Source organism: Anser cygnoides, chromosome 3 (assembly GCF_040182565.1).
Source record: "Anser cygnoides isolate HZ-2024a breed goose chromosome 3, Taihu_goose_T2T_genome, whole genome shotgun sequence".
In the NCBI taxonomy this organism is placed as follows: domain Eukaryota; kingdom Metazoa; phylum Chordata; class Aves; order Anseriformes; family Anatidae; genus Anser; species Anser cygnoides.
Genome location: NC_089875.1, coordinates 121068508 through 121093253, shown reverse-complemented (window position 1 = coordinate 121093253; position 24746 = coordinate 121068508). Strand labels below are relative to the sequence as shown.

The 24746-nt window shown below is 47.2% G+C and overlaps 1 protein-coding gene across 6 annotated transcripts in view; it reads left to right on the top strand.

The window, feature by feature from the left end:
* FZD3 (frizzled class receptor 3) overlaps positions 1–18807 on the top strand; it is a 56417-nt gene extending 37610 nt beyond the window's left edge. For 4 of the 6 annotated variants that reach the window (XM_066995124.1, XM_066995123.1, XM_013184523.3 and 1 more), the window contains 3 exons: positions 15600–15748; positions 17494–17727; positions 18359–18807. In XM_066995124.1, coding sequence (XP_066851225.1) covers positions 15600–15748; positions 17494–17727; positions 18359–18572 — 597 coding nt within the window. In that variant the 3' untranslated portion in view covers positions 18573–18807. Of the gene's footprint in view, positions 1–1636; positions 1901–2034; positions 2052–15599; positions 15749–17493; positions 17728–18358 lie in introns of those variants that run through there. The other 2 variants (XM_066995125.1, XM_066995126.1) reach the window with 2 other exon arrangements.
* The last annotated feature ends 5939 nt before the right edge of the window (positions 18808–24746 follow it).

The following is a 24746-nucleotide window of genomic DNA, read 5'->3' as shown; positions in this document are numbered from 1 at the left end:
GAAGAAAGAAAGAAGATATTTCAAAGACATTCGCTACCCTACTGCGAGTCCTTGAGAAATGGAACAGGAATTATCTTTGCTTGTGACGTGATATGCATAACTTGCCCACCCATGGGGGCAAAAAGTTTCGTTGGGGTGAAACACCTTAATGCTAACTAAGAGTAAACGTCGTGCTGCCTGCTTATCTTGTCGGTGGTATTTAGAAGTTTAGAAGATTGGAAGGAGATGTGGGTAGCACGTAGGATTTACTGTAGACGGGGAAGACCTGATAGCAGGATAAGTTCAGTTTTGTGTTGTAAACTCACTTTCTTTTTTTTATTTTTCATTAGGAGCTCGGTTCTGTGCTGGGTGCTGAATGTCCAGTCATTGTTGCAGTATATTCTGGGTAGATTCCTAAGCCCGGAACCAGAAGGAAAAGTAGTGACAAGAGAGCATGTAGAGATGGAAGGCTCTGAAATGCAGATATCCAGCTGTGGAGTCGGTTTCCGACAGACTTAACCTGTGAACAGCACTGGGCACGTGCACAACGTCTGCCCCGCTTTGTCATCTGTTTCGTTAGCTTTTGGGCTTGGCCTCATATAAAGCAGTGGAATTTCAGAAGAAAAATAATGGGGACCTGTCATTGATCCCCATGTATCTAATTTCAGATGTCTCCATCTGAGCCAGTCATCCTCGCTTCCTTTTCTACCTGAGGCAGAGGAATGGGCACTTTTGGAGTGATTCGTTGGATATTCAGATGAATTGTACCCTGCCTTAATTTATTGCTTGGTTGAAGAGGTCACATTTGCTCTTATTTAAATATATTTATGTTAGGAGTTTTGCTGGAAAATTCTAGGGCTATTTTTGGGGGCAGGGAGAGGAGAGGTTGGGATTTTGCTTTTTTTGTGTGTGTCCCTCCCTTTCCCTGGTTACTGTGCCTATCTCTACAAGCCTTTTCTATTTTCCTTGTGGTCTTAGCTTTAAAAAATTAAAACCTCCTTGATTTTTTTTTAGGGAGTTAACTAGTAAGAGCGATGCTTTAAGAAGATGTAATGCTGAATGTCATTTCTATCAGCAACAGAAACAGACGGTCAGTCCGGGCTCTTTTTTCCTCTCTGCTTTATCTGTTGCACTCAGAGACAAGGCTCCAGTCTCGCCATGCAGCGATGTCAAATGGGCTGCTCCCGACCATGGGAGTTCTCACCCACTCACTTGTGTTCATTGCTGGTGTCAGAGAGAAAAGAGAGGATTAATTGTGGTTACCTAAGATACCAGCAGCTTAAAAGGAAGGAATGTTTTCTTAATAGTGCCTCTTGTCTGTCAGTGGCAGTTATATGTATCTAGTACAGGCACAAAGGAAAACAAAGCTTGCTAATATATTTCTGTTAATGTTTAAGTTGAACCACGTTACAGATTATTTTAATGCATTGACAGTTAATATCAGAGAAATTGATTTTAATATTAGCATTAATCCCAGCTTCTGATGCTTTTAGGTTCAAGGATTTGTTGACTCCTTTTCCCATTTTCAAAAATGTTTTGATCTAATCAATTTTATTTTTTTTTACTGTAAATTTTCGAGGTCATTTTAGACGTGTGGACATTAACACTTCAGATAAGTATCTCTCCATTTCAGCCTCTTGGATCACTGGCAATTAGAAATGGCTTTATCTGCTTGTTTTGCATCCTTCTGTAAAGGTTGCCCGCGTAACGGGGGTGGGGGAAACGCTTCCAAGTGAGCTTAATTCCCTCTTGGCGTGGGCTCGTCCTTCCTTTCCTTTCCGCCTGGTGCCCTGAACAAACACCGCAGGAACGTTACTGAAACCGGAGACTGCGCATAGCTTCTTGCAGAACCCTTTCAACACGGGGAAGCTTTCTTATGAACGGGTGCCAACTGTGAAGCGACCCCGGTGGTAAAGTACTGGTAGGCTGCGAGCCAGGTGTATGTATGGGAGCGTTTAGTCATCTGCTTTGCAGTTCCTTCCCTCCGCTCAGCCTTGCAGCTCGTGGTGCTGTCTTTGAAAGAAATTGCACAGCAGCAAAAGAGACCCAGAGATGTGCTGCTGAACTTTCCGGTCAGGTTTTGCAGCCTGTACTTGTATTTGGTTTTTATACGCGCAGAATAATCTTTTTTTTTTTCTTCCCCCAAAAAAATCTTGATAGGAATTTGAATTTACAGAAAGGATTTAAAATTTTGCAATGGCAAAGTTGACTCGCATGCACTTAAGAAATGCTCTTGTAGCAGCCTGTCTTTTCCCATGGCTGCCCTGCGAGTGAAGTGTAACCCCTGTTGACACAGGCTTTATTTTCATGCACAAATGCTTTAGAACAATTGCACACGCGGACCAAAGAGAAGAAAAGATGGGGCTTGCAAACATCTTGCCAAAAACAGTGACAAGAAGTAATTGTTGAGACGCAGAGCCTGCTTTTTGGGGTGCAAATTGCGTTGGGATGGAGTTTCCCCATTTTTCTTTGCAGCAATACGCTGCATTTTCTGGGTTTTGCAATTTTCTTCCCTAATCGGGGGTTTTACCGTGATCTTTTTAAATACAAAACGTCTCAGCTGTTTTACCATCTGCGTTACAGTGGGTCTTCAGAAACATGCGGGGGAGTGCTCTGAGCTGGATAAAGAAAAGAGGCTTTGTTGAGAAATGTCTTAGCACCATTTGTGTGTGGCACAGGCATAAAGAGAATATATTTGGAGATGTCTATAAACCTAGACTTCTCCTCCTCCCTCTTTTTTCATTAGTTATTGTTTAGAATTCCTCTTAGAAGAGGTAATGGATTTGCTTAAATCTGCCCTAAGGAGTTGCTTCTTGCTTGTTGAATGTAATTATTCTGTCCTCCAAAAAAAAAAAAAAGCGAGGTAAAAACATATTTTCCATATTGCTGTTTACTCAGAAGAGACTGAGCAAATCCGAATTACGAACTCAACTTCTTTCAAAAACAAAAGTAATGTCAGCTCAGCAAAAGAATAGTAATCACAGGATTACATCGTTTTCTAGGAGTGAGTCAGTTAATTTCTCCTGTTTTACAGACCTAGGAAAAAGAATATATTCCAGCTAATTTCTTAGCTTTATTTTTAGGCTTAGTAAACCAGTGCTCGCTCCTTGCACATAGAGGACTGATAAATCCTGCAAAGGATGCAGTGTATTCTCTTATCTCACCTTGGCATGCATATGATTTCCAGTCAATTAACATACTGAGTGAAAGCAATCATTTCATTCACGTGAGTCATTTCTTTTTTTTTTTTTTAATTGGGTTGGCTGAATTAGAGACAAAGAAGTGTTGACTTCTCAGCCATTATCTTCAGACTGGCTGAGCTGGCCATGTCCCTGCTTGACTCCTCAAGGTCACCTTTTCTTTTTTTTTTGTAGATTTTGTTTTTATTCACTATTTTGCTGAAGGCTGCTTGCCCAAGGAGGTCAGATCTTGCTGCTTTTGAGTTTTCAATTTCACTCAAATTTCTTTATAATAAACATGTTATATGTCTATAGCAGCTTTTAATTCTGATTATTAGGAGAGCGTTCTTTTTCCACTGATGGTTTTCACAGCTATTAATAAGGCAGCAAAGCCATGAAGTCAGGAGCTCTGTTTTCTCTGGTTTTGAGGCACCAGTCGTTGGTAACAGAATTTAATGTTGCAGTACATGCATTAGCCACCTCAACAAAGATTTAGCTAAAAAATTAAAGGAAATCGCATATAATTTGTGTTGAAAATTCTAAAGAATGATGCGTTCAGTGATGATTATGACTCCCATCACTGGGTTTTGGAGTCGCGCTGAGATCTTGGACAGTGCTGTTGAAATAGCTGTAGACAAGCTTGCAGACAGATCTTTAGTTTGGCGTTGACTGTACATTTTGCCAAAATCTCAGCGAATCTAAGTGAGTTTCAGTCAGGTGGCTTTTGTTGCGCTCTCTGTAGCATCCCTTCACTACTGCAGGGCTCATCCTGCCAGCCCAGAGGCACGAGATTGTGCACCTCTGTGCGCTTAGTCCTGTCCCCATTTGGGTTTCCATCATCTCATTATTTGTTTTCAAAGAATTTCTAAAACTTCAGTCCTCGAAGGTGCTCACATTGCAATATCGTTGGTCCCAGGGCTAGCAGCTCTGACGGTTGTGCCACTAACAATAGTTTTTCTTCTGAAAGCTTCAGCTTTTCCGGAAGATGTAACTCCAGCCACCAACTCCATAGTGCCACGGGATTACGTGCGCAGCCAGCTCAGTTCCACCGTCAGGGTTGTTGAGAGGTTTGCTCAATGGTTTGGTGTAATCCAGTTCAGAATACTACCTGTAAGTAGAAAGATATTTAATAGAAAATAGAAAAATATTTATTCTCTCCATTTTTTTTCTAAGCCTGAAATCTTACTAGGACTGTACTTAAAAACAACAGATCTATTTTCATGGTGGAATGCAATTAGGTATGTAAATTAAGTTCACCTATAGGATTTGTCCAGATTTCTTGCCATGCTCTCTCTGTGCCTTGATCTTGTGACACACCCACTTGGCTTAGCCGTGGCGGGGCTAAATAGCGTGAAAATGCAGAGAAAAGGAAAAAGGCACTCGCACGTTTCAAGTTTGAGTTTTAAATTATTCATGTGAACAAACGGTGCTCCCCAGCATCATCCTTCTCCAATTACTGCTTCTCTGAATCGCTCTGATTCCCAGAAAAGTAAATGCAGCCAGAGGGTATGGTACCCAGTATCTCTTCCCAACATCTCTGAAGGCTTGCTTTCCACACCAGCTGAGCCTGCTCAAGAATCAGCTGCGGCTTCAAAATACAATTGAAGAACATAAGAATACTTTTTTTGTATAATCTTCTTATATAAATAAGACTATATTTGGGTTTCCTAAAAAAAACGTTTTATTCACATTTGCCATTCATGTTTTATATTCTTAGTAATACGGATTTTTACTTGTTTATGTATTATTTCCTTATTAATATGAAATTTATGAATTTAGTATATATTAATTTATGAAATTGGTATATATTAAGTCATGAAATTAGTATATATTATCTTTAACGTTGAGTTATGTTAAAATTACTGTGTTCTAAAAATGCCAAGGCCAGGGCCATTTCACAACGTTTTCACCATAAGAGAGTTGAAGTACGAACCCCAAACTGGAAAGTGCCCAGACTGATAAGCAATATCAAAACTTAGGACGTGCGTCATCTGCCAGGAGCAGAACGCTCCCGAAACCAGTGGCAGGGCTCTGAGCAGACTGTGCTGCGGCTCCTGGTTGAAATTCGGGATTTGTCTCTCTAAAAATGCGTTATTGTATGTGTTTAACGGCTCAACTTGGATATCTGAAAGGCTTGCGTCTCTAATCCTGAAGCAGCTATTTTGGGAGAGAACTAAGAGGAGGTTTGTGTAGAAGGAGAGGTTGGACGTGGTGCTTGGGGACATGGTTAGTGGGTGACATTGGTGGTAGGGCGATGGTTGGACCAGATGAGCTTGGAGGGCTTTTCCAACCTTAATGATTCTGTGAAATAGGGCATTATGAGCTCTTTGTGTTGCACCTGAGAGTAGCTGAGGCTGGAAGGAGCTGCGGGTCTGTCGTGCCAAGCGCCCTGCTCATGTAAATGATCGTTAATATTCCATTCACACTATAATTTGGAAAAGACCTCCAGACTAACACACGCAGAGTTTCTGGCTGTGGAGAAAAAGGGAAATATTTTATAAAACCACGTGCGCTAAAAAAACTATTTGTTTCTGCTCCCCCAAACTTCTGTGCTTGTGCTTGAAGCTGTGGTTTGGCTAGTGTTTGTATCTTTGCAAAATTACACTAATCTGTTGCTTCTGGTTTCATCTGCAGCAATTTCACAGCGCAGCAATTACTCACTCAGCACCAGCATTGGAACAAATCGCGCCTCGTGTGCAGCGAGTTTCTTCCGGCACGGCATTATGTGGCTGACTGCATTGTGTTGGCTCCAAAAAGGCTGTAAAAAGAAAACAAGAAAATAAATGAAAAGTAATGAAAGGGTGCCAGAAAGACGGCTCTGTTAGAGCTTGTTTTGGAGGAGGAGGGTGCAAGAGTGTACGTAGCCGTGCAAAAGAAGGGATGCAGTTAGGGTTTTAGAAACCCAGATGGACAACGAAAAGAGCTACTGAGGTCAAATGGCAGTGCTGGCAGGGTGATACCGTGGTTGTGAATTAAATTTAATTGGAAAGGAGAGAATTAGGTGAGAAATTGGAGGCGGGGAGGAGCTCACAACTTCAGGATGGAGGTGGGTTACAGAATGGCTCGTGTGTCACTGCTGCCTGCTGGAGCTCAGGGCTTGGCCTGACCAAGGATCTTCCTTTCAGCCCGTCTTAATGCCAAGTGTCTCTGCTCAGGCAGGGGGATTTGGGAGTGGGGATGGGTTCCAAGCTTGGCTGTAGTTAAGGTTGCTGAATTTTGTCTTGCAAGAATTGAATAAGTTTAAGAAAGAGTCTATAATGCCAAAGATTTGAATCCAAATATCTTGTCAGCAGCTGTGTTGACAGAAATCAGGTTTTCTGGTTCATTAGGTTTCTGGTTTGTTCTGTTTTCCTGACTCACTGTTTAATTCTAAATTAAGTGCTAATATCTGAAGTGAGAATGCTGTTTGTTTTTCTGAATGGCAACGGTGAGCTTCCAGCCTCTCTGGCCACGGGACAAATTTGCCAAATGCAGACAAACCACCGCAGTGAGCCCTCGGTATCCCCGATCTGAGAGGTTTCCCAGTAATTTGGGTAGGCATCTCCTTCATCTTGCCTTAATCTTCAAGCTGTACGGAGCAGAGTGTGGTGGGTGCCAGTAAACCAGCATTTGCTGGTAAATCATTGTTTCAGCTCAAAATGCGTTGCCCCGTTTTAGCCCATGCCAACCACAACCTCTGTCTTCACATCGCTTTTTGGTGAACACCGAGATTTAAGAAAAAGATATTTGTTTCATCCTATGCGTTAGACACCTTTGGGTGAGTCGTGCCTCGACTCGAAGGGATACCTTGTCATTTTAATCCCTGCCTTAGCCACAGGTCTGCAAGGGGGAAAAAAAAAGGGTTCCTTGGAGGTGTTACATCAGCTACAGCTCCCAGGGTGCTCGGGAAAGGGTCTGAAATGACCCAGCGTGAGGAACACGCCCAGGAACTGCGACATGATTCTTTTATTCCAGTGGCAAGAGGAATAAAATGAATAATGAATTGTGCCGGGTGGGGAATTGTTCGATTGTTCTTCTCTCTGCAGAGCATGTCCAACTTCAGCTCATCCAACCACAGGAGAAGGAGAGAAGGGACAATTCTCTCATGGTGGTACACTCAAGTAGCCTTACTTTTCTGACGCTTAATGCCTGCCTTTAGTGCTAAGAAACTTGTGATAGCAGTTCCTCGCGAGGGTAAAAAGCAGAAGGCAGGTGCTTGGGCAATCTCTCTAATTACGAACCATAGCTAGCACTTAAAAAATTAGTTGCTGTGATTGAATGCTGTCTTCCGCTTCAAGATAAAGCCACAAACGACAAGACGTTCCTGATAGCGTTGCTGAGATTCAGCTTTCCCCAGATGGACGGGGTGCTCTCCCAGAAGCTGTTTCCTGGAGCCGCAGAACCAGCGTTTCCTGAGGTTGTTGTAAGACAGCAGCAAGATCTTCGCCGAGGTTGTAGCCTCCTGCATTCAAGTGAAATCCTTCTAAAATGCATTGCATTTTAGCTGTACAGTAGAGACAGTCTTCATAAGGATGCATTTTTGGGGCACTTAGATTGAATTCCTGAAAAAAAAAAAAGTGTTTTAGACGAGTTCAGCACGCTGATATGGATCTGCAGTGCCCGAGCTAACACCTAACTTCTGTGGTGAATAAATTCCCTCCAGAACAGCCGATAGCCCATTACGATGGTAATTTTGCAGCTTTTATTACAGTGCCTTATTTATTTATTTACTTTTAGCTTGCGTGAGGTTTCCGAGCTGTTACTGGCCCCACTCCTGCACAGGCTGATCGCTTTGCTTTCATTTCCACTCTGGTTGTACAGCCACTCGGTAGTTATTAAGTAATTCTGGAGAAGAGTTTGTAATGCTTTTTCGTAATTGTTCTAACCGTTTAATTGTTTTATTGTGAGCCAGTGGGCAAAGTAGATGGATGGCGCTTTCATGCCTCTGCAGCTGAGGAAAGCACGGTTGGGAGCAAGAAACAAGGGGCAGCAGTTTTCTCATGTGATAGCAGCGACCTCGGAAATTCGGCACTCCAGGCCCTGAATGTTCATGTTTATTCTGCTCGGAATAGTCTAGATGCCATCTGAGCCATGTGGCTTTTGGTATTTAGAGCCGGAAAAGTTTCCTTTTGTTTCTTTCGGATGCGGGGATGTCTCCTGATCCTGGTGTGACTGCTTCACCCCGACTTGCACCATTCTGAAGCTGCTGAAGGATGTGCTGGCTTCCTCAGTAGCTCTTAAACGAGGGATAAATCAGCTTAGCCATTACTGTTTTACAGTTGCTTTTAGTTTCTCAATTCTCCTGCTTGTGTTGCCTTGCAGCCAGAATGGTTGCATGGATCCTCGTTTGCTTGTTGGGTAAAACAGGAGAGTTGCAAGATTTTAATAAACTGGGAAAATAGTTTTAGTTTGCAGAGAAAAATGCCGCTGCATTTTGCTGGGAAATGAGCAGCGTCAGTGTAATATTCTGAATTTCAAAGCAATGACAGTGATGGAAATGGTTATGAAAGCGAGACTGCTGGATCACGTTCCCTTTGGTCTTTCCCCCCACTTCTCCTATTCTCAACAAAAGGACGGGTTAATTTGAATTTCATTGCTTTTTATCCTTAGGGAAATATCGAATGATTGGTCTTATTGTGGAACCGTGCCCCAAAGGAGGGGGACAGGTGTTGGGTTTGTGCTTTCACTTCACATGTGCAGCAAGCTCATTAATTTGTGATTTCATACATTGCAGTGGGAAGAGGCCACTGGGCTCTGCCACTAAAAAGCAACCGTGATTGATCGTTCAGGGGCAGGAGGGGAAAATATTCAGAAATTAGTTATATAAGCATCTTAAACGAACAGTGCGCCTACAAAGCGGCATTGTTTTTCCCCGGAGGAATGCTGAAATTGATGTTTTTAACCTCCTTTCCGAACACCTGCTACTGGGAGCTTCGGCGGGGAAACAAAGCGTTGACACCGAGGTCTCGTGCGCACCGAGGGCAGCGCGCCGGCTCGCCGCGGGAGCGGGTCACGGAGCCTCGCTATCGCCTGGGCGATCTCCGTACCTGGCAGAACTCGTTGGCTGCTCTTCGCTGGGCGAAACAGCGGTACCCGTGCTGCTTGCGGGACGTGTCTCAACACAGCAACCCCTCTTGCATCTGCATCTCACCGCCTGGTTTTTTTTCCTGTTAGCTGAAAGCCTTTGGAGACCTAGAGCTGCACAGCAAGGCAGGTTCAGCTTAGATCCCTACAATCCCGCGTTCACACGGGAACCCACGTGAAGCTTGTTGAGATTTTGTCATCGTGCCTGTGCAGCGGCTGCAGGCTCCGTGTGCAGGCTGCCACTGAAGGACGACGCCAGCCGAATCTTGCTGGCTCTGCCAAACACCGAGTTGCCTTGCTGGAGTGCGTGAGCCCCTCCTGTGAATGCAGGAGGGCGATCAGGTTCGAGGGAGGATGGAGCAGCACCACCAGAGTCATCTGTCCTCTTGGAGAGGTTCTCATCTCAAAAGCCATGGCCACTGGCTGCCACTGCTGTGATATCCCAAGGGAAGGCGGCTCCCAATGTCGAGCGTGCCTGCAGGGCAGGCCCTAACCTAGAAAGAAGGGTATTAGCACAGCTCCGTAAGGTCCAGAGGAGAGCTGTGTCTCTAGATTTGAGCCAGCTGAACCACAACAAGGTGTTCTGGAGGCCTCCTGAACGTGGTGAAGAGGAGAGCTCAGCTCAAAAGCGATCAACGCTGCCTACAATGCCAAGCGGCCAGCAACAGTGCCAAGTGGGAAACCGAAGAAACGACTGAATTAAAATCACTTGGTAGACCTTCAGTTGTTTCTGCTGATAACATGTTGTAGGCCTATCCAGTAGTATCACTTTGAGGTTTCTTCCTCTTTGGCTGCATCTGCAGCGGAGCTCAATCTGTAAATATTGAAGGGATCGCTTTTCTGAAGTGATTCATGCTTCTCCGTCTGTGCCAAAAAAAGTAGTATTTGAGAGCTGCTACACGGAGCAGTGTTTGTAGCTCAAATAGTCGCCCTCTATTTTTAGATGCACGGTGGAACCTTTTATTAGCTTTTCGCAACTTGGATTGCTTACAGAACAAGGCTGAGAGTTGAAGTTGATGCTTGTGCAGATCTGATTTTGAGGGAAATGAGTGTAATGCGTAATCTGTGGTTGACACTGAGCTCCTAAAATTAGGCAGCTAAGGTGAGCTGGATGGTGCTGCAGTTGCAAAGGGTATTTTGTGAGCAAGTACCCCCTTAGATACCTGCTTCAGAAGCTGAATAACTAAATCCCCTTCCACTGGGGAAGGGTGTGAGGATGTTCCCCGTCTCTGCCTGAAGGGTGGAGGGAAGTAGCATGTTACCATACGGAAATGACTGCAGTACATCAGCATCTTGTAACCCAAAAATGTAACAAAGGACACCTTCAACTCACCTTACTAAAATATTCTTAAATCTCTTCTTGATGCTTACAGCTGCAGTAAGTACATAGCATGTACTTAACAAAGCAGAGCCGAACGGCGACAGGCTGCCTTTGCTGGGCTGGTCAGCGTAGATATCCAGAGGGTAACTCTAGGTGTCTTTATTTGGGAAATATTTTGTGTACGAGTTCAGAATAACTATGCAGCAATTGTTTTTGAAGGAGTACCTTTAAACATCGTGGACGTCCAGCTGGGTGTTTGGGAGGGTAAAATCAAGTTTCGCCAGGGAAGTTTCGAATAAGCTGTATGTTCACATTTTAATTCTCAAAGCTGTGTTTCAGTTTCTTTCTCTCTGTTTAATTACACCAATAGTTTAGCTTTCAGGGATGTTTTTGGAATGAAGTTTGATGTTTGTAGCAAACAGTATCAGTGGTGTAGTTTTCGCCCATCTCATAGTTGTTCTCATAAAAGGACTCCCACATTTTCATTCACAACCTCTTACTAGAGAGAGATTTTCTCTGAGAATACAATTTTAAAAGAAAAACTTCTTATTCTTGCCATTTCTCAATTCCCAAACTATATATTCCACTAGACTCCAGCGTTGGTACTTTCAAACTTTCAACCCTTTTCCATTCTTAAGTTGAAATACTTCTAGAAGAAAGAACAACAAATATATACACTTTCTTTATATGTTTCCTAATTTCCTCACTCCTAAGGAGGCATATAAACCCAAGTAGTGCTTAAAGAAGTGCGCGTGTATTTAAGCTCAAAGACATTTGCTTATATCCTGTTTTTTTTTTGAAATGCAGATTGAAAGTTCATTAAGTGCCGTATAGGCACCATAGACCTGGGTGTCTCAGTTAATTTTCTTCATTTCACCCCAAATTTGGGTGACTTCTCTCTAGCCTCAAATTTGCCAAAGGATTTCTTCAGAGAATTGCCCAAGGTGAACTAACAGAAAGGTGAACTGGAGAAAAGGAGAACGTTATCATCTCTGCAGACAGGGAAGGGTCGTCGTCTGCAGCCCCTAGGACTGCACGATATATTATATATGCCCTTCATCGTTTTTCTCCAAGAAGATAAAGAGAAACTGAGGATCTTGCCCAGTTTTCACTGTCGTCTTCGCACACGTAGAAGTTGTATGGCTTGTAAGGGAGGGCGAGACGTTTGGTGGTGCTGGAATTGCTGCCGCTGGTGCCTTGGCTCCGTGGTCCCAGGGACTTGGATGCTCTCAGCAGTCGTGCGGATTGCAAGAGGCAAGCTGAGCTTTGGAAGCTGAGCACATATGAAAAACGATTTTAAATTATAAGTGCTGCTGAAACAGTCTCAGCATTATACTCGCCGTCGGCTGGGATTTACTATAAATAAATACCCTTATTTCTACAACTCTCAGTGCTGTGGTTGGGCAGTAAAGCAGAGCAAGTTAGCAGATGCTTTTGGAGAATGTTTTGCGTTTGACTAAAGGAGTGGGTGAAGTTTGGATGTTCCAGGTGAAATTATAATTCCATGTATCAGGAATATATGTAACCGTGTCAAAGTTGGTAATATCTGCATTGTAAATTGTATTTTTGACTCTTCCCAGATAGCCATGCAGCATAGCAAAAGTGGGGATCCCCTGGGTTTCAGCGGGTGAACACGAGGGAGATCAGTGCAGTTTCTCTGCTGTTCAAAGCCGTGCAACCTGTTCTGCGTTTAATGAAAGAAAACGGCAGTGTTTGGGGCTTGGAATGACATCAGGACTTCTTGGAAAGGCGCTCGGAGGCTTTGGGTTTAAGCACCTGATACTTACAGTTTTATATTCCTGTAGTAGTACTTTCAGCTTTGGTTTTTCCGATGTTAATAGCTGTAAATGTCTCATAATCCGCAGGTAGAGGTTGTTTAAAGCAGGTGCAGTCACTTCAGTTCTAATGATTTCTGAGTGTAATATGTGCCCCTACGTGAATTGCTGGCTTGGTGCAAAGAAGCTCATGGTCGAGAAACGTGCGCAGTGATGTTTAATAACGTGTTTTGCCAGAGAGCAGGATGTGCTTCCCTGCACCTGAAGGTATTTGTTGTATTTCTTTATTTCTGTTTTTGCCTGGAATTATTTGTAACACCCAGCACAAATATACCAGGCCAGAAGTTTTGACATCAATTGATTTAATACAATATTTTTGTGGGAATAATATATTTTACTTAGTGAAGTAGGGGCTTGTGCTATCTTCAGTATGAGCAGTACCGCACATCACAGCGCCTGATGGCTCTGGCACAATGCAGTCAGACTCCATCAAGAAATACAAATGCCCTTTCAGAGCACTGAGCAACTCTGAGTTTTAGTGCTAGAACTGCAATTTTATTCTTAATGCAAGAATTACAATTAAATTCACCTCAGGCAGGCAGGTATTTACGCTGGGGATGGCTTGGCCCAGCAGACAAGCATTATATGTAAATAAAAAAATTTACCTGAGCATTACCTAGATTAAGAAGTGATGGATTGCACCATTTATTCCACTTAATGCCACATTTGCACATTATGAAACGAGATAATAAGGTTAATTTTTGAGAGCTTAATTTTGGTGGGTAGTTTTATATTGGGTAATTGTTAATATCTTTTTCTTGGGTGAAACCTCACAGAACGACTACAAAACCACCTAGAAAACTCGTTTTGCACGGTTAAATGGACACAAGCACAGAAAGGTCTGTAGGTTGGCCAAAGATCTACAACTTCAGCATTTTTCCTGGGGCATAAATTGATGGATAATATAGTGCTGAGGAAGGAATTGACGTGGGGAGGGCCTTGATCCCACTTAACGCAAAGATGAGCTTGGTGAAATACCGTATAATAATGCTCGTGATGCTTCTAAATTAAATTTTGCACCCATTACGAAAGATTGGCATCTAGTTTCTGAAGACCACTATTGATGGTCCTGAATTCTGGTCGTGTTCTGTTCTGCCACGGTTGTGCTGTGTGATTTTGGGTAAGGCACTTAAATTCTCATCTACAATGGTGATGTTAGTCAAAAATGCGTAGTAACACAATGCGTTAGAGCAACTGTTGCTGTATTTTTGCTGGCCCATTTTGCTGGCTGAGCAGTGAGGTGCTCTTGTGGTTGGAAACCCATCACGCTCCAGTCTGCTTCTGGTAAACCATCCTGACACAGCGACTATCTAATAAGTTCAGACTTTCAGTTTGAGGGGGAAAAAAAAAAGGTGATGGTATCGTTTTAGGAGCTTGTAGATGTGTTTCTACATCAAATATAGGCTCATAGGATCAGGGGGAAGCTCTGGCTGTCGCCATTAACCCCAACATCTTTTGTTAACTACTAACACTCACCCTAAAAAGAAGCCAGGCCCCACAGTTCCTGCTCAGAAGCCATTCCAAAATCCTGCTCCTGTACAGCTAGCATTTCTCCGAGGTTAATGCAGCTGTATTTATTTCCTACTGCTTTCCATTTCGTTGTTTCATGCTCTGCAGCAATAATTTTTCTCTCACCTTTGAGCCTTCATAGGCTCAACGTTGTTGCAAGACAGACTGCCTGTCCCCTGATATCCTGCTGACCTATCCATGTATCTCCTTGGCTTTCAAGAAAGATGAACTCGAACTGAGTTTCCAGAAGCACACGAAGTATTTCAGTCTCACTCGTACCTTAAGGAGTGATGTTCTGGCTTGGAACAGCTTGTTTGGAATTGTTTTCCATTTCAAGCAGGCCAGAACCTACCCAAATCGCTCATTTCTATCATCTGTGTCAGCATCAGTCTCAAAGCTGTTGCTTCAGGTACCTCTTGCTGCAAAGAAACCTGATTTTGTGAGTGTCTCCCCACTATTAAACAGCCCCAGACCTTCCTGCCATACTAACCCTTGAGCCATCTGGGTACCTTACTTATCCTCTTATGTGCCTTCTGCGTTTCTGTTGCGATCAGAAGAATTTATGTGAAGAGCAGTTGAATTTCCACTCATTAAACATCTTTCCCAGCCAACGTTACGCATCGTAAAACCATTCTAGTGGGAACCTTGCGCTGCCACCCATTTCTTCAGGCTCCTGCTCGCTGCGGGCAGTCGTGTTGCCCTGCCTGGCTGCTGCCTGTGCTGAGACTTTTGGCTGAAGCCTCGTCTAGGTTTTCTGGTCAGCACTCCCTCAGATGTGGCAAAAAGCAGGGAACCTCCTGCTAGGCCCCAAATCACTCAACAGCCAGCAGGCGTTTGAGCTCTAGAGGACCTTCCATGGGGAAAGTGTAAGTAAGTGTCCCGCAGAGGCTTACAAAGGGCTAAATTACACCAAAATAAGCCGTTAGTTCCTTCTACAGCCTTCTTTTAAGAAGACCGTGGTGTGTTTCAGGCATGCACTTTAGGTCTTCAAAATTTGTCCTTGAAGTCATTTTGGGGTTGGGTTGTTGACTCAAAAGAGTGCCTCGATGCCTGTTTGGATTAAAACGACTTACAGCCTTCCTAGAAAGAACGTCTTTGGATTTTTTCTTTCCCTTTTCCAAACAACTCATTTTTTAGATGGCTATTTGCAAAAATCTTCATCATGAGCTTTTTCAGGTTCAGTTGGTGCCGTCAAATAAAGGGGAGAGGCCGGAGGTTTGCCGGGTCAGTAGGAATCGTGCAGGAGTACTTTGCTGATGCCTCGAGTTCCCAAGGGGGGGAAGGCGAGGGTAAAACCCTCCGTTGAACGGTGAGGAATAAAGGGCCAGTGTTGAACATCCCATGAAGCCTTTCAGTGGGACTCTTTCCCAACAGCATACGTAGCACCTGGTTTTATATAGGTTAATTCTGTCAAAGAAACGAGTCTTTATATCTTGTAGACTAGAAAATATTTCACAAGTTATTCAGGGCGCAGACAAAAGACCAGAAGTACAAATAAAGGCCAAGACCTCCCAGCAGCTGAGTCTTTTGTTTCACTCCACAGTGGGCTGTACATCACGTTCAGTCATGCTCTCTAGGGCCACGAAACAAAGGAACCCTGTTGATGTTTACTTTGGCTCAAGGCAGAGACAGTTATTTTAAATGAGTTAATAAACGCAGTAGCGAACTATGATGGTCTGTGTAATGTTCTTTTCTCTCCTTTTCTCTCTGTAGGTCACTCAGATGAGTCGTCCAGATCTGATTCTCTTTCTCATGAAATATCTCATGGCTTTGGTAGTTGGGATACCCTCTGTCTTCTGGGTTGGAAGCAAAAAGACCTGTTTTGAGTGGGCTAGCTTCTTCCACGGACGCAGGAAAAAAGAGTGAGTATTGATATCTAATAGATAAACCAGCTGAGAATGGGCAAATAAACTCCTCTTCCCTCATTGTCCTGACGTAGTATTTTGATCAATCTTTTATGGAGGCAAGGACAGGAGCAGATAGGGTCAGCTTTCTTGGAAATCTGTCGTTATTTACAGCGGAGCAAGGAAGGACAGGACAAGAAACAGCTCCAAAAAAAACCTGAAGAACTGTCACACGTTTTGCCATGATTATTTTTTAGTCCCAGAAACCAATTTACATTGTTCTCTCTGTTTTCAAAGTATTTTTTAATGAGAGTTAGGTTTTGGTTAAATGTTACAGCTGCTCTGCCTTATGCTGAGGGGTGCAATTGAAAGTTTTCATTTGTGAAGGTACCTATCTGGCCAACTGAATCAGACCTTTAAATTGAAAGTAAACCTAAGTTATTTTCACCATGGTTGCAGTTAAAAGTAATTGTCTCTGCTTTTAATCTTCCCGTGTGCATTAGATGTTAGTGCCAAAGCAGTTTGATAAAATTACAGTGAGAATGTGTTATAGCTTCCTGAAGGCTGAAATTAACGTAGACTGAGGTATGGCATAAATTTAGGGACAATCCATTTGGTTACGTAATAGCTGTGAATAGCTATTCTCGTAATGGTAAATATTGTCTTGTAAGCAGCTGTTTCAAACGAGATCCACACGCAGAGCAAGCCTTCAAGTGGTGCAGGATCTGCTCCGTGACTTTGACTTGTCCATCCGTAGCAGAACTGGCCTTGCGCTGAGGTTAAAGGAAAAATACCTCCTGTAGAGTTGGAGCAGAGTTGTATTTATTCAGAAGATAACCCAGTAAGATATGCACGGGTTTAACAACAATTTAATAGGATTTTAAGACGTGTACATACATTTAGGTGAGGTTTACGTGGAGGTGACATACTCGTTTGGTGGACAGAGGACAGGAATAGAGTTAGCAAAGGCAGAGGAGGCTGTTTTAGAGCGCGGTCTTACCTTGGACCTGCAAGAAAATGAGGAGGAGAAGCGGGGCAGATGGAGGAAACTGGACGTGAAAGAGTAATATAGAGAACGCGGGATGAGAGGAAGAAACATCCCCATAAAAAAAAGAGGACTGCAGGTGTGGTAGCACCTCCTTCCACCACGCCGTGGTAGAGCAGCCGAGCACGTGTCCCTCCGCCACCCCTTCGCAGCAGGGGATTTCACAGCCGAGGGCTGTGGGACTGTAACCGCTGAGCCACGGGCTGCCAGCCAGTTGCTCCTGCCTTGTTATATATGTCGTGCTACATAGCTTGTATTCCAGCTGGTGTTCTCTTCCCGCTGCTGGTTTCAGTCCAGATGTAAAATGCTCACCCGAGGGAGGAAGCCGCTCCTCCTGTTCCTTGAGAGGCAGGTCCCCGGGGAATCGGAGCGTGCTGAGCGTCAGCGCTGTCCCGAGGAGATTCTTGTGACAGTTACGTGCGGGCTAAGGCCATAAGCAAACACCCCGCAATTACTCTGCGTGTCTAGGCTGGAGGATCAGATACAGGGAGTATGAAGGAGACAAGAACATGAACTTCAGTGAAATAGCCAAGTGCAGGGGCGCTTCGAAATTAGGTAAATAGAGCCATTATAATGTAAATAAGCGGTCTGACTTGCCAAGCTGTAAGATTTGACTTGTTCTGCTTGTAAAATGCTTCTAGTGCTGTTGCTGTGATCATTTTCATGCCTCTTATTGCAGCAATTAACATTAACTATTCAAATTGCACGTCTCGTACAGAGTTGTAAATGAGAGTCGTCAAGTGCTGCAAGAGCCGGATTTTGCTCAGTCTCTTCTGAGAGACCCAAATACCCCCATCATCCGCAAGTCCCGAGGCACTTCCACCCAGGGCACCTCCACCCACGCCTCCTCCACCCAGCTGGCGATGATGGACGACCAAAGGAGCAAAGCGGGCAGCGTCCACAGCAAAGTGAGCAGCTACCACGGCAGCCTGCACCGCTCGCGTGATGGCCGGTGCGTTTCTTTCTCTTTAAAGTCTTGTGGAAAGTTGGGCGAGCCCCTGCGAGCCGGGAGGTTGGCCACCGTGTTGCTAGAACTGGACGTTCTGCTGGTGTTTACGGTCTCCGATCGCATCTCCTCTCCTTTTTAGCGTCTAGGTTAACAGATAGATCACCGTGGCGTTTTCGGAGTCTGTGTCAGTGCCAGTGAATTGTGCAGCCTGTGTTCAGCGATCTGTGCTGCACCAAGTGCATGGGAAAACAGAGCTGTCCCACCGTCAGTTTGGCACTTTTGTGTTTGGCTGCGTGTAAATGGCTTCGGTTTCTGCGAATAGTCATAGCCCTGCTGAAATAAACAGTACTAAGAGTTACCCACTCTAACTCGAGTAGCGAAGCGTTATAACACCATTTATCATCAAGTATTTACTCACCTAATTATCAATACTCCGCACAGCGCTGTGGCAAGAACCGAGCTGCACGAGGAGCTGGAACAACTTGCCTGAGGCTGTATGAGCTAAGCGATGGAGCAGGGAAACCTTTCTTCATAAAAGCCGAGGGTTCGTGTGCGTGCGCACGCACCGAGATTTATTTACATTCTCTCGTGCCTGCAGTGCTGCTAACAATTGTCCTCTGTTTTTCCAAATCAGGTACACTCCCTGCAGCTACAGAGGCGTAGAAGAAAGACTACCTCACGGCAGCATGTCACGACTGACTGATCATTCCAGGCACAGCAGTTCCCACCGGCTGAACGAGCAGTCGCGTCACAGCAGCATCAGGGACCTCAGCAGCAACCCAATGACACACATCACGCACGGCACCAGCATGAACCGCGTCATCGAAGAGGACGGGACCAGCGCTTGATCGGCTTTTCTGGGGAAGGAGGGCTCGCCGGGGCTGTACAGCTCGCAGTCCGTTCCTCGGCGGCGCGATAACGCTCAGTGGTACCGTGCCCCTCAGCGGGTGCTGATCTTTGCATCAGGAAGCCGAAACGGGCTTCTCCGATTTGAAGCCAGAGTTGTTGTAGTTGCGTCAGAGCTAGAGTGTTCAGCGAGTCTTGAATTACCGAGTAAAAAGCTGGTTGCCTCGTTTGAGCCTACCTGTAGGTAATTATTTATTTGATAACTATTTACCCAGCATACACCATTGCTGAATTCCTTATTCTTTGTTTAAAGAAAAACCTTCCCCTCCCTCCGATGCGTCTGCGTGTCAGTAGGTGTCACCCTTGAAATCTCCCTGACAGGGCCACGGCGAGAGCGTTCCTGGTGGGCGTAAGGAAGCTCTTGAATGCTGAAGGGATTCCTCCACGCAGCTCTTTGGTCCCTGGCCAGATAACAAACTGATCCGTGTTCTCATCGAGCCCAGGGGGAGGGCCCCGTATTAAACACTGTATAAAGGACACACAGCAGGCAGTTTTAAGTGGTTAACACTGGAAATGCGACAAAGGAATGAGCGCTTTGCAGAAGGAAATGAAACTGTGCCGAGGATCACCGGCTCCTCCCGGAGCTGCTTAGGCTCAGTTGTTGGGGTGGGGGTGGAGGGCGGGGGGAGGCAAGAGGCAGGGAAGAGTGATTTTTGTATAACTTGTATTGTCCTTGCTTTTTTACAAAATACTATTTAAATTTTCTACTTGTTTACAATTTATGTAGGAAAAGATGGATTTTAAAACCAGTTATCTAGATACTATTCAGCCAGTTATTTTTAGATGGATGTACAGAAGCTGAGATTGCCTGTTCCTATCTATTTAAAGAGAGACTAGAAAAGCTGGGTTTGTCACCCGAACTGGGACGCGCGCAGCCCGTTCCTTACAAGGAGAACAAATCCTGTTTACAAATCCCGCAGTCCAGGTGAGGAGGGCTGGGGCCGAAACGGCCGCGAGGAGTTCGGTCAGGGACGGCTGCCCACCTTCCTTGCGCCACCCCGGCTGTTTCCTGGGGGTTGCTTTGCACCGAGCAGGGGGTTGGACACGGGGGACACAAATCGAGGCAGGAGCAGAGCCGGAGAGCCCTCTGCATCGCTGTCTCAAGGGGAAGACAGGTATCCACCACAACCCGCTGGCTCCTTCGAGCTCGCATTCACGATCAACCTCCGCTCTAGGTTATTTCCTTTTCATTCCCTCCTGTAGATTCACAGCAGAGAATTCGGTTTGGGCTTTCTTGGTGTGTAAATAGTTCGCTGGGGTCCAAGTCTTCACTGACACCGCAGGCAGAAGTCGAGGCATGGTTCGGGTGGCGCAGCGACCTCCTGAAGCATCTGCTGTAAGATTCGTGCAGCGCGAGGAAACGCTGACTGCGATTAAACCTACCTCAGTAATTACTGCAGATCATTGCTGGGAAGTGAATGCCTGTTTTTTCATTGCCCTTACATAATTCCCTCTTTGACCTGCTTGAGGCGTGTTGAAAAGCCTTTGCACATGCCTAGATGGCACAACCTCGAGGGCAGAAATAGGGCAACAACCGCGATGCTGCGCACTTCAGAGGCTTTTTTGAGCGGCAGAAACTGAGCTGCGCTACAATTAGGCACGTTAATTGTAGCTGATGACACAACAGCAAAGCACGTAACCATGCAGCCTTTGAAATCAAAGGTTGCTCGGGGAGCCGTGGTGTCTTTTAGAGAGGTATTTACTGTAAATCATCTTTCTTGCTTCCACCAGGCTTTTGTTCCAAAGGAGAAGCACAAACCAAAAGCAGCAACAAAAAAACAAAGCTCAGCGAGGGCTCTGCACCCTCGGGGGCGCTGCGCATCCCGGGCTTTGTGCTTGCCCCCAGCTCCCTGCCTGCTTGGGGAGCTGCCGCGGGGATCGTGCGCAGGGATCGCGCCCAGGTACGCCCGGTCACCTCCTCCAGGGCACGTGGGCATGCGAGCACTTTCCAGTGAGGTTTGCTGAAAACACGACAGTTCCCTGCAAGGCACAAAGGTGAACACCTCCCCTTCTGTTTCGCTCCCAAAATTCAGCTTCTACTGAGTGACGTACTGCTTCAAAGGGATGATAGTTTTAGGAATCTGAATCCGCAAAAGACGCCGGATTACAGGAGTTTTTTGTAAACGCTGCCACTGAACTAACGGAGGTCAAGTGGTTGCGTTGATCTTCCTGGCTAAACTTCCAGTACTGTGTTTTGGTAATCAGAGCCCGGCTTTGACGTGCTTAGAGTCAGGAGGGGAATGATGGAGGTCTGAAATACATCCTCCCAGAAATTTGCTAATTTGTGAGGTTGAATCCCCGCATTGTTCCAGGTGGGTGTGTTTAAGCTGTTCCTTGCTCGTACATCCCACGCGTGAGCACAGAGCACTCCCACCACCCAGGGAGCTGATTAAAACGGAAAACTCAGTTCTGGGTGCATTTTTTTGCTATCCCTACCCCTGTAATCCCAACCCCTCTCTTTTATCTTCCAACCCTGAATCAGCGTGCTGCTCTGTGCTCCTGCACGGCATTCCTCCTCCCCGGGACTCAAAGCCCTTCACAAAAGCCTGTTTCAGGGGTGAGATTGCCCCGGCAGGGCTCGGGCTCCCAGATCTCACATCTGGGGGCTCGGGAGCCTCTCCGAGTGTGACTGCAGCCCAGGTGCTGTCTCTGCCCGCTGTACCTGGGCACGTTTTTGGGGTGCTTTCAGCACCCGCTGCTAGCGGGTGAGAAGCTCGGCCCAGACGCCTGCCTTCTGGGACTGGTGCCAGTGTTTAAATCCCCCCAGCAGCCGAAAGCGGCTCCCCGAGCTGCAGCGTCGGCTGCCCCACGTACCTGTAACTGAGCACGTGTGCGGCGGGTCGAACAGCCGTGCTTTGTCCCTCCCTAGCAGATGCATGCTGCGGCCGGTGCACGAGAATACCGCTTTGCGCGATCGTGCTGCCAAAGCTTCCAGCAAAACCCACGGCTTCTTATTCCCAGGGAACCGAATCTCCGTTTTCTTCCCCGTTGCAAACTGTGCGCCCTTGCCCTGGCGAGGCGAGTGCCAAGAGCTCTCCGCTGGACAGCACCGTGGGCTTTGCTCGGGGTCAGCACTGCCCAGGGGCACAGGAGAGGGCTCAGAAATTGCAGGCATTGCCCCCCTCCCGCGACAGCAGAGTCCCCGAGGCCGTGATGCTCGCTCTGTCCTAACCCCTTTGTGGCTCCCGCCAGCCACCAAACCCCGCGAAGCGATGCTGTGGTCGCTGCACGGAAAAGGCTGGCTCCGCAGCACGGCATCCGCCTCCCTGCTGGCTTGGTAGCGCTCATCTTCTGCAAAGCCTCAAAGCCCAGCGGCAGCAAAAAGCCACGTATTTATGTGAATTTGTTCCTCTGCTCGATTGCCTTGCGTTTTCTTGGCGCGTAGAGCCCAGTTTAGCTGCAGAAGCTTTTCGCTGTCGGCCGTACGAAGCGCGTTCGATGCCTGCCAGATGTGGGCTGTGCGCCTGCGCCGCGGCTGGGAGAGGGGCATCCAGCACCGCTGCCAAATCGTCCCAGCGAGGAGGGGAAGGCAGCTTCTGCCACCGAAACCCCTTGGGGTCTGCAGGAGGAGCCTGGCGAGGAGCTTGGAGCGGGTCTGGGGGCTGAGGACCCCAACGAGCGAGCAAACGGGGCTGCGGAGCGGCGCGTCCCTGCGCGGGGGGCACGGCGGTTCAGCCCGAACGACCGAATGTAGACCTGAATGTGAAATTTCACTCCTACGCCGATGCACGCGTTTTGTAACAGATCGGGATTTATTCTCGTGAGCGGTGGGATGTTGCACGCGGATTTTTGCCTCGCGTCAACCGCCGGAGGGGCCGCGTGCCGAGGGAAGGCGGCGCGTGCGACGGCGCTGCCGTCTCCGCGGGTGGCTGCTCTGGCACGTGTACGTGCCGTGACTTTGTTTCTGGGTGAGAAGAGGAAGCGTTCGTGTTCGTGAGACCCGTGCGTAGAGGGCACCCGACGTGAGCCGGTTCGATGCGCGCTCAGCTCCCGGTAGGCTTTGTTTACAGTAGTCCAGTGTCGGTTTCGTAACGTTTAATTTTTAGCACTTTACCTGTGAGTGTACAAACTGGTTACGTCGTAGTGGGTGTACGATTTTAATTTTAGCCCTTTGAAAGTTTTTAATAAAACCATGTAAAAATCCTAGTCTCGTCGTGAAAGCTCTCTGATACGTCGGACTACGTCCCCCTTAAAAGCCCCATTTCGGAGGCAGCTGTGGCGAAGGCAGCGCGAGGTTTGTGTTAGATTTCACTCCAGCAAGCAGCGCTCTGAATAAGAAACACCTCCTAGCCCTAATGTGCCTGTAGGATCTGTAGTCGCGGGTGCCGGGCGTCCTTCCACCATGAAGCAGGATCCGGCTCTGGTTTGTTTTACCCTCGCCGAGCAGCTGAGAGCTCCAAAACCAGCCCTGTGTGGGCAGCGAGCTAAGGAACAGCTCCAGGGCTGGGAGAGAACGGGGCTGTTCGGGGCTTTGGGCTTTCTTTTTTGGGGTTCGGTGCTGTGCTGTCTCTTGGTTTGTTCACAGCAAGGGCGATGGTTTCCCTCCGGGCTCCTGATCGTGGACCCGAATCCCTTCCTGCCAGGTCAGAAAGGCGTCGCGTGCCCTGGCTTTGGTGAGGAGCTGCTGGATGAGACCCAAACACGTCCCAGGAACCCACACAGGTCGCTGCTGCTTCCTCCCCTGTTAGGGACCAACCTGGCCTTTCTGCTGCAGGTTGCTTCTGTAAAACAAATCTTCATTCTTGGAGGAAAAGTAAAACCCAGGAGGAGTCCAGCTTCGCTTTTGGGTCTAGGGGAGGTGGGAAGATCCGCTCTGCTGCTTCCGGGCAGCATCTGAGGAAACATTTTTAGCGCTCGGCTTCAACTACTGACTTTATTTCTTGGTGTTTTGTCTTGGAACGCACAAAACATCCTTTGTTTTCTTCCTGCGGGCTGTTAAATCCTCCTTGTTCGGTGCAGGCACATCCTGCGCTGCTGCTCCTGTGTGCTGGCCCAGCGATGGAGCGGAGGGCTCCCAGGCTTTGCAAAGCGTGCTGAAAAATCCCTCAAGGCCCTGAATTGCAACATAATCCAGCTACAAATCCCACCTGGAACCCGTCAGGAGCAACGAGCCCCGACATACCTCCGCTGCGCTCCTGCCATGCCTTCAAAGCCCGCTGCTCTCCCCCGTTTCAGCCCTGCGATCAGATAAGGCTCTGCCTCTGCCAAAAGACGCAAAACATCTGCTTGGCTGCAGAAAAATGGGATTAAATGAAAGCTAACTTTGCTCCTAATTTATTTTCTGGGTTTTTTTTTGGAAAGGCAGCCGCTCCTGCGCCAGTTCTCCCTTGCACAGGGTTTTGGGGCTTTCCCTGTGCTCCCCCAGGGGAGCCAAGCCCCTGGGGACAGCAGGATGTCGCCGGCCCCTCGGAGAGGCCACAAAACCCGGTGCTGGCCAAGTATTTGGGGCACATCCGAGCCGCGATGCCGGCTTTATGCCTTCCCAACCGCCCAAATTAAACCTCCCCGAACGCCCGCCAGCCCAGGCTGCCCCCAGCCCCACCCAGCCTGGCCTTGGGCACTGCCGGGGACGGGACATCAAAATCCCAGAGAGAGAGATCCCAGTTAGAGCATCCCAGGAGAGAGAAGCACGGGTGGCTTTCATGGGACTGTCTCCATTTCCCCCTGCTGCAGCAGCAGCAGCGAACCGAAGTCCCTACGGCTGATCAGGTCGGTCAGATCGCTCAGCACAGCGAGGGGACGCAGCGGGGACAGCGTGGGAGTGGACCCAGCAGCAGCTCCAGGCATCGCTGAGCCCCTCTCCTCGCCCTCCGCTCCTTCCCTGAACAGAGCCCCCGAAAATCACGGAGCGATTTTTTTCCCCAAGCGTGAACCCTCCTTAAGGGCCTTTCCTCCCTCCTGGGGCAGCACGGGGCTGGGGGGGGCTCTTAAAAGAGTTCTTAGAGCAAGCTGGGTGCGGGCGCATCCCAAAGAAGACGAGCTGCGGGCAATTACGAGGCCTCAGCCCGCAGGTGCTGAGCCACGGCGGCGCATCCGGGCAGCGTGCGCGGGGGCTTGGGGACCCCCATGGGGTTGGGGGGTCCCAGGGGAAGCCCAATCATCCCCCCCCCCCCCAA